The sequence below is a fragment of the Sapajus apella genome, unplaced genomic scaffold (assembly GCF_009761245.1).
Source record: "Sapajus apella isolate SASKATOON/1434 unplaced genomic scaffold, GSC_monkey_1.0 scaffold84, whole genome shotgun sequence".
NCBI classification, from domain to species: Eukaryota; Metazoa; Chordata; class Mammalia; order Primates; family Cebidae; genus Sapajus; species Sapajus apella.
In genome coordinates this window covers 6,816,755-6,831,318 of record NW_022437024.1, presented here as the reverse complement: position 1 = coordinate 6,831,318, position 14,564 = coordinate 6,816,755, and the positions used below count along the sequence as shown (strand labels likewise).

The following is a 14,564-nucleotide window of genomic DNA, read 5'->3' as shown; positions in this document are numbered from 1 at the left end:
AATACTATTGCTTATTTCACAGACTTCTGTGATAATTAAATCAAATGCCATGGGTAAAGCACTAGTACAGTGCCTTATACACATCAGGTCTTCAATAAATGCTAATTTTTTCCCCTTTCCTACTACAGGAATTGGTGACAAGAAGAATCACAAAGAAAGGAAGTCAAGTAAAAGCAGAAGAAAAAAGTCTTAAATATGTTTTAAAAACAAGCCAAATGCTAGCTTATAGAGTAGTTATTTTACTAAAATTATATTCTCAAAACATAGTACTTAGTGTTGTCAAAGACTATAATATTGACTCAGGATACCTGAGTGAGAGCAGATAGATACAGGTAATCTCAATTTTAGCCCCACCAGGTGCCCATCAGTTTATAACAGTTAAAAGTTGATGACTGTTAACTTCTTCATAGGAGGTTTCTCCCACCAAGGGTTTAATTAAGCTATTACACATATCTCTAAGTGGTAGTCATATGCTGTCATATGTTTAAGAAGTAGTACATTCACTTATGTATTTGGACTATTCCTGCCTTCATTCAAAGCTTACAAGTTTATAATGGTGGCAACCCTCATTCTGAGACCTTATTTGGGATCTTTTTAAATATATCGAAATGCCTTTATTTTCATTCTCCACTTGAGCTTAGTGTTTCTGGCAACTCCCTCTCACTGTGATGCACTGAGGATGCACTCTGTCTGGTGACATAACTTACATCATTATTGAGAAAACATATTTTTAGTTCTAGGCCATGATTACTACTTTCTCTGCTTTTTGCTAAGGAATTGTGGTTAAGAGCCTGAAACCTGCCTCCTACAGAATTTGTTTAAAAATAACCTTTTACTTAACAGTTTTAGGTTTATAGAAAAATTGCAAAAATAATAAATGGAGTTTCCATATACCACATAACCAGTTTAGACTATTATCTGTGACCTAATATGTGGTCTATCCTGGAGAATGTTTCATGTCTACTTGTGAGGAATTTGTATTCTGCTATTGTTGAGTAGTGTGTTCTATATATGTCTGTAGGTCTAGTTGGTTTATAGTGTTGTTCAAGTATTCTATTACTCTATTTGTTTTTGTCTAGCTCTATGTGCTATTGGAAGTTGGTATTAAAATCTCCAAATGTTGAACTATCTTCAAATGTTGTTGAACTATCTATGTCTTTCCTCAATTCTGTCAGTTTTGCTTCACATATTTTGGAGTTTTCCCATTTATATACTTATAATTATTATATCTTCTTAATAGATACTTTTATATTATGTAATGTCCTTCTTTGTCTCTTATAACAATCACCTTAAAGTCAGTTTTAAAAATTAGTATAGCCACCTCAGCTCTTTTTGAGACTGTTTGCATGAATGTATTTTTCCATTTTGACATATTTGTGTTTTTAAAACTAAGGAGTGTCTTTTGGACAATATATAATTGGATTGTGCTTTTTAATGCATTTTGCCAAATATGCCCTTTAATTGAAGAGTTTAATCCACTTATATTTAATGAAATTAAAGATATAAAATGACTTTTGCCAATTTTCCCTTTGTTTTCTATAGGCAATATCTTTTAATTATCATTTATAATATTGGATATCAAAATACACAGAAGTTCAAATCTCTAATATAAAATAGCATAGTATTTGCATATAACCTATGCATATCCTCCTATGTAGTTTAAAACATCTCTACATATAACTGATGCAATGTAAATGTTATGTAAATATTTATTATACTGTATTATTTAGGAAAAATTGCCAAATTAATTAATTCTAACAGTTTTTCTGGACTCATTAAGGTTTTCTAAAAACAAGATCATATTATCTGTGAACAAAGATAATTTTGTCTCTTTTCAAATTTGGATGCGTTTTATTACATTTTCTTGGCTAACTGCTCTGGCTAGAATATCCAGTACTATGTTGAATAGAAGTGATGAACCTGTTCACCCTTGCCTTGTTCCTGATCTTAGAAGAAAAGTTTTCAGTCTTTCCACTTTGAGTATAGTATTCAGTGTGGGTTTTTTACATATGGCTTTTATTATGCTGAAGTAGTTTTCATTCTATGTCTTTTGACTGAGAGAGGTTAATCCACTTATATTTAAAAAGTAATTTCTGATATGGAGGCACTTCTGTCAGTTTTCTATTTGTTTTCTACATGCCTTATAGCTTTTATAGCCATTTTTATTTTTGCATTACTGTCTTTTTTTGTGTTTAGTTGATTTTTTGTAGTTAAATGTTTGAAGTATTTTCTCATTTCCTTCGGTTTTTATTCTTATGCACTTTCTATTTGGTTACCATGGGGATTATGTTTAACATGCTAAAGTTATAACTCTCCAATTTGATTTTATAACAGCTTAACTTCAACAATATACAAAATTCTGCTTCTTTACAGCCCAGACTTCATTCTTTAGTTGTTGATGTTCCAAAACTCTATCTTTCCACATTGTGGGTCCAAATATATAAACTAATAATTACTTTTAATGCATCAATATCTTAAATTATGGAGAAAACAAAATGTGTAGCTACAGACCAAAGTTACAATAATACCAATTTTTATAATTGTCCATGTATTTACCTTTACTGTGGACCTTTACTTCTTCACACAGTCCAGAAGCTCCTCTTGGCTGTGACAGTTTCTCAGGCATTCTTTGTTTTTGATGATGTTGACAATTTTAAGAAGTACTGCACAAGTATTTGGTAGAATGTTGTCAATTGGGATTTGTCAATTCTGATTTTTTTTTTTTTTTCATGATAAGACTGGGGCTATGAGTTTTGGGGAGGAAAACCTCAGAGGTAAAGTGCCACTTTCATCACTTCTTGTCAAGGGTACATACTGTCAAAATGGCTTTCCACTGTTGATACTGACCTTCATTACCTGCCTCAGGTAGTATTTGTCAGGCTTTTCTACTATAAAGTTAGTCCCCCAGTCCTCTTTTCCATACTATATTCTTCAGGATGAAGTCACTCTGTGTAGCTTTTATGGAAGGAATGGGTAGCTATGTTCCACCTTTTATTAGGCACAACATTTCCATAAATAACTTGAAATTCTGCATGGATTTTGTTTCTTTCTTCCTACTTATTTATTCATTTATAGTAGTATGGATTCATGGATAACTATGTTATACTTTAGGCTATAATCTAATGTTACCTACCCAACTCGTCCCAGCTTTGGCCATTGGGAACTCTTTCAATTGGCTCCTGTGTCTTTGGGAATATTTTTTCCTTCAGCTGGAGGACCATTAGAAGCAGATTCTTTACCTGAAGCTGCAGTTGATATTTCTGATATATAAGTCTAGTGATGATTAATATTTTTACCCTATGATCTCCAAAACACTTTCCTTTCTTAACTTTTAAGTTTCACAAGTCTTTAACAGTATTTTCCTGTTATGGCCTTTTTCTCAACAAGAAATGCCAAAATCCTGTGGTATTTTTTTTCTTTTATTGTTTCCATATGGTTTTCAGACTGTTTCTTCTAGGTTTATAACTTTTCATTCAGCTTCTTATATGGGTCTGTTTACTTCTTTATTTCACATAGGAATAATGTTGTTTCCTGGACCTAAGTGTCTTTTTCTTTTTCCTTTTCCTTTACTCTCTGACCAAAAAATTTGCTTTTCCAGCTTTCTACTCTGAAAATTTTATCTTATGTCCCACATTAAGAGAGATGAAGTCAGTGAGTTCAATGTTTGTCACCTTGCTCAAACAAGTCTTGATTTTCTTGATCCCTATGAGTAGGAAAGTCCCATGTAAAAGATAATATTCTTATCAGACCAAGAGCTGATACAGACCAAGTACTCACCTGTAATCATCTTGTCTGATTTCCCTTCAACGAGTCCTCTCCTTGCTTTGTTTTTACCTAGAATACCAGTTCCAAAAATTTTCCAAATATTTTTCCTCAGGGAATCCCCATGGCAATAATTTTGTTCCTTTGCAGTTGACATGGATGTCTTTTCATCCTTTATACTGATCTTCCTGGGATTTTGGTATGAAATGTGAACAAATTTTCTTAACCCCTTGGAAGATCTATCCCAGTTTTGAAGAAAAGGTGATTTGATTGTTCTTACATAAATCCTGATACTTTAAGAGGGATTTTAAAAAGCAAGTGTGACTCAGAGTCTTTCCAGGACATCATTACATCTGCTCTCCAAGGCTTTTCCTTTTTATATCTGATAGAATTTCTTAGGTACCAGTCTTTCTTTGGGAAATGGCAACAACTAAAATGTATTGCTCTTTTCTATTACCTTCTCCAAGAGGAGTTGGACTTCAGTGTATTGCCTTTTTAACTTTATAGTTCTCTCTCTTGGCTCTTAGCATCTTATTTCCCCTCCATATCTCCCCAGTCTGTGTTTTCAAATCCCAATATTTCTTTTGAGGCAGTATCTTTCTCTTTACTACTCAGTTTGACACTTTCTATTTTATTTCTTCCACCCCCATTGCTCTGATAGTAAGAAACTATCAGAAAATGAGGCTCTTTTTCAAGCTACTCAAGTTCTTTTTTTACCCAAATAAGTACACATTCTGAGGTACTGGGACTTCAACATATCAGTTTTGAGGACAGGACACCAGGGCAAGGACTTCCCTTGCCTGGATGTAAGTCTTTACTGTCAGTGAACTAAACTTCTTGATAGTCTATGGCTAATTGCTTAGTGAAGGGAGACAAAGCATAAATAATAAGCAAAATAAATATGTAAATTATATAAAATGTTCAAAGGTGATAAATGCATAAGATAAAAGTGGTGCAGAGTAGGAAAGATCTGGTGTGTTTCCAGGGACAGGGCAGCTTGCAATATATCACACAGGGCGTCTCCAGAGATGGAGACATCTGAGCAGCATTTGAGAGGTAAGGGAGCTAGGCAAGTGGCAATAGGGCACAAAGACACATTTTGGGAAGAAGGAGTTGGCTAATCAAAGATTTCAGGGATGAGGCCTGCCTGGAGCGCTTAGGAGACAGAAAGGAGGCTTGTGTTGATTGAATGTTACAGGCACACGAGGATATAACGAGTTAAAATCAGAGATGAGGATGGGAGGTCAGACCACATGGGGCCTTTTAGGTTATTTTAAAGGCTTGGGCTTTTACTTGGGCTTTTAGATTAGAAGCCCCTGCAGAGTTTTGAGCAGAAAAATGATATAACCATTCCCGTTGCTGTATTGCGAACAGACTGCAGAGTAAGGATAGAAAGCAGGAGACTGTTTAGAAGGCAATTATGTAATACAGGCCAAGGCTGAGAGCAGTAAGTTGGACCAGAGTATTTTCAGGTGGAGAGTGGTAAGTGGTTGGTGACTGGATTTGGGAAATATTCTGAAGGTAGAGCCAACAGGTCTTCCTGATGCATTAGAATATATATATATATGTATATATACGTGTATATATATATACACACATATATATACACGTATATATATGTGTATATATATACACATATATATACACGTATATATATGTGTGTATATATATACACATATATACACGTATATATGTATATATATATACACACATATATATATACACGTATATATGTATATATATATACACGTATATATATGTGTATATATATACACATATATATATACACACATATATATACGTGTATATATATACACATATATATATACACGTATATATATGTACACATATATATATACACGTATATATATGTACACATATATATACACACATATATATATACGTATATATATATACACACATATAACCTCAAATGTTTGTTAACGAGTGAAAAAAAAAAGACACGCGCGAGCGCAGGCAGCAGCGGTGTGGACGCGGGCCCGACCTCCGCAGCCCCAGCCGAGCCCCGACCCTTCCGGCCGCCCTCCCCTCACGCGCCGCAGTGGCCCCCGCCGCCCTCACCTCACGCGCCGCCGTGGCCCCCGCCGCCCTCACCTCACGCGCCGCCGTGGCCCCCGCCGCCCTCACCTCACGCGCCGCCGTGGCCTCCGCCGCCTAGCGCTGTTCCCGCCGAGCCGCGGCCTCCGCCGAGCCGGAACTCCCGGACGGTAACTTTTGAGAGTCGCGTCTCCGACCCGGGCTCTGTGGGCCTCATGCTTGTGGAGTTCTTCGCCCGCTGCTGTGGACGCTGCTAGAGACTTGCCCTGAGCATGAAGCTGCAGCTACCTGATTAAAAGGAATAGTCCCATTCGCAAAGGTTGATTGCACTGCAAACACTAACACCTGTAGTAAATATGGAGTCAGTGGCTCTCCAACCCTGAAGACAGAGATGGTGAAGAAGCAGGTGCTTATGATGGACCTAGGACTGCTGATGGAGTTGGCAGCCACCTGAAGAAGCAGGCAGGCCCAGCTTCAGTGCCTCTCAAGACTGAGGAAGAATTTAAGAAATTCGTTAGTGATAAAGATGTCTCCGTTGTAGGTTTTTTCAAGATTTCATTCAGTGAAGCTCACTCGAGTTCCCAAAAGCAGCCAGCAACTGGAGGGATAACTATCAATTTGCACAAAGGAATGTTGGGTCTCTGGTGAATGAGTATGATGATAACGGAGAGGGCATCTCCTTACTTCGTCCTTGACATCTGACTAACAAGTTTGAGGACAAGACTGCGGCTTATACAGAGCAGAAAATGACCAGTGGCAAAATTAAAAAGTTTACCCAGGAAAACATTTTTGGTATTTGCCCTTACATGACAGAAGACAATAAAGATTTGATTCTGGGCAAGGACTTACTGCTTACTATGATGTGGACTGTGAAAAGAATGCGAAAGGTTCCGACTGCTGGAGAAACAGGGTAATGATGGTGGCAAAGAAATTCCCGGATGCTGGGCACAAATTCAAGTTTGCTGTAGCTAGCTGCAAAACCTTTAGCCATGAACTTTCTGATTTTGGCTTGGAAAGCGCTGCTGGAGAGATTCCTGTTGTTGCCATCAGAACTGCTAAAAGAGAGAAGTTTGTCATGCAGGGAGAGTTCTCGCGTTTTGGCAGGGCTCTGGAGAGGTTCCTGCAGGATTAATTTGATGGCAATCTGAAGAGACACCTGAAGTCTGAACTGATCCCAGAGAGCAATGATGGTCCTGTAAAGGTAGTGGTAGCAGAGAATTTTGATAAAATAGTGAATAATGAAGATAAAGATGTGCTGATTGAATTTTATGCCCCTTGGTGTGGTCACTGTAAATTCTGGAGCCCAAGTATAAAGAACTTGGAGAGATGCTCAGCAAAGACCCAAATATTGTCATAGCCAAGATGGATGCCACAACCAATGACGTGCCCTTCTCCACATGAATAAAGTTTAAGTCATGCCTCTGGGTGGAAGAAATCCAGTGACAGTAAATTGATTGGTGGTGAATAGGGTGAAAAACTATAGAGTTTCTTCCAACAATTGAATTTAACAATTTCAGAAATTTATGTTTTGGTTTTCTGATAGAAGATAACATAGCATTCTGCTGAAATATACCAATTCCCTCAATAAGTAAGATTATGAGTAGGCATATAGCTATATATAATTTAAATTTAAAAAGCCTATTACAGATATACCTAAATCTCACATTAATTGATGAGGTTGATTTATTTGATTATTGTTCTTATAAAATACATTAAAATATTGCTTTTCACTGTAGGCACACAATTAAAACAAATGTAAACATGTTTAATTTTAAACATATTAAAATTATTTAATAAATGTCTTTTATTATTTTGCACATCAAATTTCATGCCATCAGCACTCCTTTGAATGACAAAGATTATGGAAAACAATGAAATCAAAGGTAGAAAATAAACAACACAAAAGACTAATTCTTATTTCTTTTTCTGTGTCCCTAATACCCTGTGCTATTTTTGACAACAAAGATGCCTTGCTTTTACAATTCAGAGGCCCAGAAGTGAAAAAAATACAAGTAGTTAATGAATAATGCATATGTTCATAGCAATGGTCAAATTATACTGTTTCCTAATGGATACCATTTTTCTTCATTGAGTGGGACACTACAGAGTTGGATGTTAATTGCTCCCACAAATACAGTTTTGCTCTTCACAATAAGCATTAAGACATGTCCTTGGAGCTCTGTGACTTCATCGTATACTACCTAAAAAGGGAGAAAATAATGAAAATATAAATCAGAAATGCTTAAATTCATGTTTTGATTATTGCTTTTTTTCTATTTGAGACAGAGTTTTGCTCTTGTTGCCCAGGCTGGAGTGCAATGGTGCAATCTCGGCTAACCACAACCTCCACTTCCCGGGTTCAAGTGATTCTCCTGCCTCAGCCTCTCTAGTACAAAAAAATTTGGCTGCTAATACCTTGTGCCCTTAGGTCAATGTTAGATTGTTTTATTGCTAACTTTTATTGTGAAAAGCTAAAGGTTCTACTAACATAATAGAGCTTAATGACAGACTATTTCTGTAAGAATCCTAGAATTTACTGATTCCACTAAGAATTGCCCATTCTATATTTAGAAAGATGGTAAATTACTCTCTAGAAAGAAATTTAAATATTTTTCACCTTTTATACTCCGTAAATATGTACAACTATTATGTATTCATAAAAATAAAATGAGAACATCATTTTTCAGTGTTGAAGGTTAATAAGGAAAAGCAGACCAATTTCTTTTTTTTTCAATTTTAGATTCAGAGGAATAGATGCCCATACGTTCCATGGGCATGTTGCGTATTGCTGCAGTTTGGGCTTCTAATGATCATGTTGCCCAAGTAGTGAACATAGCACCCAACAGGTAGTTTTTCCACCCTTGGTCTCCTTCTTCCCTTTTCCCTCTTTTGGAATCCCCAGTGTTTATGGTTCTCATCTTTGTGACCATGAGACAGACCAATTTCCATGATTTCCCTGTGCTACTTAAATGCAGCACAATTGTATTTTCTTGTACATGTGCAGAAATAATTCTATGGTTACTCTTATTTATTTAAAATTACTTATTTTTTAATTGTGGAAATACATGTTCATTAAAAAAATCTGAATGAAACTAAAAATATGCCAGAAAGGAAGAAAATAATTGGAATTTTCACCATTGGGAGATAACTACAGTTAACATTTTTATGTTCTTTTTGTTTTCTATATATAATCACTTATTCAGAATCTGACTTGTAATTATGCTGTATATACAGTTTCATGTCTTGTTCTTTTTTTGTGACTTTTTTTTTCAAGAGGGATCAGTTCCGCTGCCCTTTTATAAAGTCCAGGAAGTAAGTTACAGGTCCAACCTGCAGTGATAAAGTGATGTACGGGCATAGTACTGCAAAGAAATTAGTTATTTATCATGAAAGGAGGAGATTGCTGAGTGGAAATCTGGCATGGTTACCAGGGAAATGTCTTAGAACACATTTAGAAAAGGAATTTCATATGCTGCTACGATCTTGCTTGCTTTTTACAGCCAAGTCACAAGATAGAAACTTTCTCAATATATGCCAAAAAGAAGCAGAGGAGACAAGTTGAGAGGGCAGCCCCCCGTGTGCATGGATATAGTTTCCAGTGCTTTGCACAGCATAGGCCTACCTTTTATTATGTTATCAATGAAATTCAGTTCCAGATCAATCTGCTAGCTGTTCCAAACAATGATTCACTTACCAAGTAAATAATACCTCAATCAAGGGGCTTGAAACGCAATATAATATGTGAATGCGGTCTACCTTATCCATGTGAGTGCTCTTGGCTACCTCTTCTTCCAGAATTTTACTCTCATTCCATACAGGAGATTCAGTTTTAGTTTTCTAGTATTGCTCACTCCATTATTTCATTTCATCTATTGAGTTCTCCTGGGACAATAAATGATTTTAAGAGTTGCTTTAAAAATAATCTCAGAGCCCTACCACTGTAATCCATGTTTTTTAACAACTGGGCATCCAGTGCTGCCTGTACATGGTTCCAGGACTTCAGAGTGAACCCCTTTTCCTTTTCTCTAAGTGACTATTTTGAACTGTCTGAACTATTCTCCATTTTTCTTCCTACATCATGTTCAGCTGATGAACTCCTCTCTTATTTTAAAGATGAAACAGATAAAGGAACCCTCAAAGTGTGACTGTATATAATGTAGACAAATGGGAAGTCTGGCTAAGGACTCGGAATTGTATGAATAAGGCCTAAATTGTAAATTTTTAAAAAACATATCAATAATTTATATTTTCATGAATCTGTTGTCAACTCTGTGTTTTCTCATTTGCATAATGATGATAATATTCTTACCTTTTAGCATTGTAGGGAGGAAGAAATGAGATAATGAATATAAGCCTTACTACAAAGCCTGGAACATATTAGACACCAGTAAATTATAGCTGTAAAAGATCCATCAAATACACAAAAAGGAACAGTTGTTTCTTAGTATTTTGCTTCAGTTGACTAGAGAAAACCCTTCCAAACAGAATTCAGTCTCCCAGGTATTTAGCAAGCTGAAAGCATCAAGAAATGACTTTAGGAATTAATTGCTTTCCTGGTTAAAATACTAACATTTGAACTTCCCAAGTTTTTTATTACTTAATAGATTCTTTTTCCCTCTGCTTCATTAAGAAAAGTTATTTTCTTAAAACTGACTGAAGTTTTATAAACCTGTAATCATTGTACATTATAGATGACAAATAACTATTTTAATTGCTTTGGGGCATCCATAATGTTGTTAAAAAGTAAGCACTCTTTTTAACTGAGCAATGAATAATTAGCAGCCAATGTCAGCAAAGTACAGAGATGATTATATTCTTGAGACTTTTTCATTAAATGATTTAATATATACTCTGCATACTCAGAACCAAGAAAATGGTTCTGGTACATACTCAGAAACAAAAATGAATAGCTCTTTTAATTTCTCTTTATAAAAACTTTACCTATGGGCCCGAGCTGAGTCTTTACTACCCTCTGACAAATACTGAATTTGTGGTTTTGGAATTACTACATTTAATAGAAAACACTTAAGGTAATTAATATCTATTAACATATACTTAACATTCCAAGCATTCACTGAACATTAGTTGACACAAGGGTCAACTGGATATTAAGGAGAAAGGAGGATAGGAATAACATAGTAAATAATTCTAAAGTGTATTTTCATGATTGAAATGAGAGAACAGTAACAGAAACTGGTGTCTCTCGTGCTTGTGGGAAGTGGTAGAGGAGGAAGGATGATGCAAGAAATAGTTCATAAGTGAGAACAGGAATACTCTGTGGGTGGAGACAGGTAGGACTAACACAGCATAGTGTAGTGTGGTAAACATGAGCTTTGGAATCAGACAGTTCTGGGCTTGACATCTAGTTGTGTGACCTCTGGGCCTCAATGTCTTCACTTACAAATACAATTTTCATCATGATGAAATAGCAATAAGATTATGATACAGATAACAATAACTATTGCTCGCTGAGTGTGCCATATACTTGGCATTGTGCTAAGTAATCACTGTATATTCTGCAGGAGATTTTAAGGCCTGCGAAATGCATAGAATGTTCCTGCTCTGTCCTTAATATTTTCCCTTTATACCTTACAATAGTATAATATATAAGAAAAGGTTACAATATAAAAAATACATTGATTATAAGCATGTAATTCCCTCATAATATAGAAATTCTATATTTCTAAAGAATCATGTGAAAAATGATGGTTTTTAACAAGAAGTAGCATGGAAAGAGGCTTTGGAGCCCAGAATCCCAGCTCTGCTTCTTCAAGCTACATAGCAGTTCCCTAAATTCACACCCCCAGCCCTAGCACCACCTTGAGCCCAGCCATGCCTATCACTGGGGTTTGTACATGACAGGCGTTTTCAGGGAGACTGCTGACGAAGCCTATTGGGGCTCAATCTGCGAAGTGTCAAATAGACAAGCTTGGCCCTGCATCAAAGCCTTAGTATGTGAAGGGCGGAGACTCTGTCACTTGGCTGTGTCCCTGACCCAACCTCTCTCATCTCTGGATATTAAGAAGAAAGGAGGGTAGAAATAAAAATAAAAAGAACTGTTTTCACAAAAGGCTTTGTAAGTCATGGGTATGCAACATAATATCTTCTTTGTACTCCTCTAAGAGATTTGTATAAAGAGGAGAGAGGTTATCCTCTCCCACTTCACAGAACGGTGCATGGCTTTTACAATTTGAAAAATACCAGCTGTGGTGAGTGCTCAATGCAGCAGTACTCAATGAGGTGGTGGAAGTGGAGGAGAAGTTTAAAACGAGGTAGATGCCATGTGATAACTCACTGGGCTCTCTAGTAAACACTGGGCTTACTAGTAAAGACATCTAGTAAGGTGTTCCTGAGGTTGCCCACAAGTGATTGAGAAGTTTGGCACGAAGATGTGGTCCTACATCACAACTGAGGGCAAGTGAAAGTAAAATCAGAGTTAAAATCTAGTGTGCTTCTTTGCATTTATTATAAATACTCTTGTGTTGATACAGACACAGAGTGAAAAAAAATTAAACATTGTGGCCTTTTTTTCCTTTTGGCTCTCTGAATTCAGCCAGCTTCTTTGCCAGAATTGTTTATATGATGTAGAAACCTCTTACTGTTCTAATGACTACTACTAGAATTATCACTTACACACACTACTTCAGATTTCTGCTTGATTGGACTACGTTCTGATTGGAATTGGCTATGCATGGACTGTGGTTTTTGAAGCAATTTAAAATGTGTCCAAAGTATAAAGTGTCTATTCATGCGACAAGTATAGATCAATTGAAAAAGATTTGTAGTGATTTTTAATCAGTGGGCTATGGATGTTTGAGGACCTAGATTATTGCAAGCTGTCAGAAAAGTTATGTGCACACCAAGAATTATAAAATAATCTTCCATGAATATCTATTTACTACTGTTTTCTTATCATACATAAGGCTTGAAATAAATAAAACACGAGTTTATTTAAATTATTCTGAATTGTTAGTGGTTTCTTGTTATTATATGTTTCCTTATATTAAAACTGCTCACGTCTAGCACAGGGTCTGAGAAGTTTCTTGATAGTGAGGTATGGATACTTGTATTCAAGTATTGTATTCAAAGAGTATGAAAAGAAACAGTGATATGTTTTGGGGAGGTGTACTCTTCTCACTGTTGACATCATGACAAATAATAAAGTGTCAAAATATCTTTCCTTACTAATTTAGAGAATCTTTTTCTTGCTATATATGCAGTATATACATGTATTTACATTTTATACACACACACCACACACACACACGTGCACACACACAGTGTCACTTATAAAACTACTCCAAATATTTATATATTTATTACACATCTTTTTAGAGGTAACTAAGTGTTAAAAGTATTAAAAAGGATAAGACATTTATCCCAGCTTGAAGAAGTTTGTGATATACTAGAAGAAAAAAATGTGAGGACTAAATAAAAGATGGTAAGTGTGGTGTGACAGTCCATGAGATGAGAGTGCTCACAGAGTCCATATCTGAGGTCAGTCTCAAAGCAGGCAGAGAAGAGCAGAGAGAGGTGAGTGGTGGCATGAGTGCTATCACAAAACCCTAAAGTACATTCAGGGAATGATAAGGTGTCTGATGCGATCTGAAAATATGGCTAAGTATGGGGCAACAAAAAGTGTATAAGCACACAAATATTCCCAAATGATTTTTGACAAAGGTGCAAAAGAAATTTGGTGGAGGAACAATTGACTTTTCAACAAATACTGCTGGAGTAATTGGTATCCATAATGGGGAAATAAAGAATCTTGACTTAAACATCACATTTTATTAAAAAATTTAACTCAAAATGAATAATGTACTTAAATGTAAAATGTAAAGCTATATAACTTTTAGAAAAAAATACAAGAGAAAATCTTTGAGACTCAGTGCTAGGTAAAGAGTTTCTTAGTATTGACACCAAAGGTACCATCTATAAAAGAAAAATGAATAGAGGAAAGCCTGGTCTAAAAGTGCCTATGTGACATTCAGATGGAGCTCTCCAGTAATCAGGTAGAAGTACAGATCAAAAGCTTGAGAGAGGTCGGGTGCAGTGGCTTACACCTATAATCCCAGCATTTTGGGAGGCTGAGGTAGGCGGATCACCTGCGGTCAAGAGTTCTAGACCTGCCTGACCAATATGGCAAAACCCCGTCTCTACTAAAAACACAAAAATTAGCCAGGTGTGGTGGTGGGTGCTTGTAATCCCAGCTACTCTGAGTGGCTGAAGCAGGAGAATCACTTGAACTCAGGAGGTTGTGGTGAGGTGAGATTGTGCCACTGTACTCCAGCCTACTTGACACAGAGTGAGGGGCTCCATCTCAAAAAAAAAAAAAAAAAAAAGAAAAAAGAAGAAAAAAGAAGAGCTTGAGAGAGATGTCAGGGCTTTAGGAGTAAATTCAGATGCAACCTACCTACAGGTGATAAATAAAATTTCATGGATCCATAAGATAATTTTGAGAGCATGTATAGAAAGAGGAGATGAGGGTGGATCATGCGACTTCAATGAACGATAATATTTTAAGAGACAGAATAACAATGAAGGAAAATGAGAGAGTAGGCAGAGAAAATGGAAGAGAAGTAAGAAAAGGTGCAACTCAAAAAGCAAAAGGGAGGTTTCAGGAAAGAGGGTGTGGTCAGTAGTGCTGCTGTAACTGATCCAGGCAAGAGAACCTGAGGGCACTTTGGATTTTGCAGTTAAGAGTGTACTGATGCCCCTTGAATAAAGTACTATCAATAAAGGTC

At 36.2% G+C, this 14,564-nt stretch overlaps 1 protein-coding gene and 1 pseudogene across 1 annotated transcript in view; one reads left to right on the top strand and one right to left on the bottom strand.

Moving 5' to 3' along the window:
- Positions 1 to 5,947: 5,947 nt before the first annotated feature.
- On the top strand, positions 5,948 to 7,221 carry LOC116533781 (annotated as a pseudogene).
- Positions 7,222 to 7,484: 263 nt separating this feature from the next.
- The window catches only part of PIK3C2G (phosphatidylinositol-4-phosphate 3-kinase catalytic subunit type 2 gamma), a 397,969-nt gene continuing 390,889 nt past the window's right edge, over positions 7,485 to 14,564 (bottom strand). Inside the window, exon 33 of the mRNA XM_032253772.1 lies at positions 7,485 to 8,021. Coding sequence (XP_032109663.1) covers positions 7,869 to 8,021 — 153 coding nt within the window. The 3' untranslated portion in view covers positions 7,485 to 7,868. The remainder of the gene's footprint in view (positions 8,022 to 14,564) is intronic.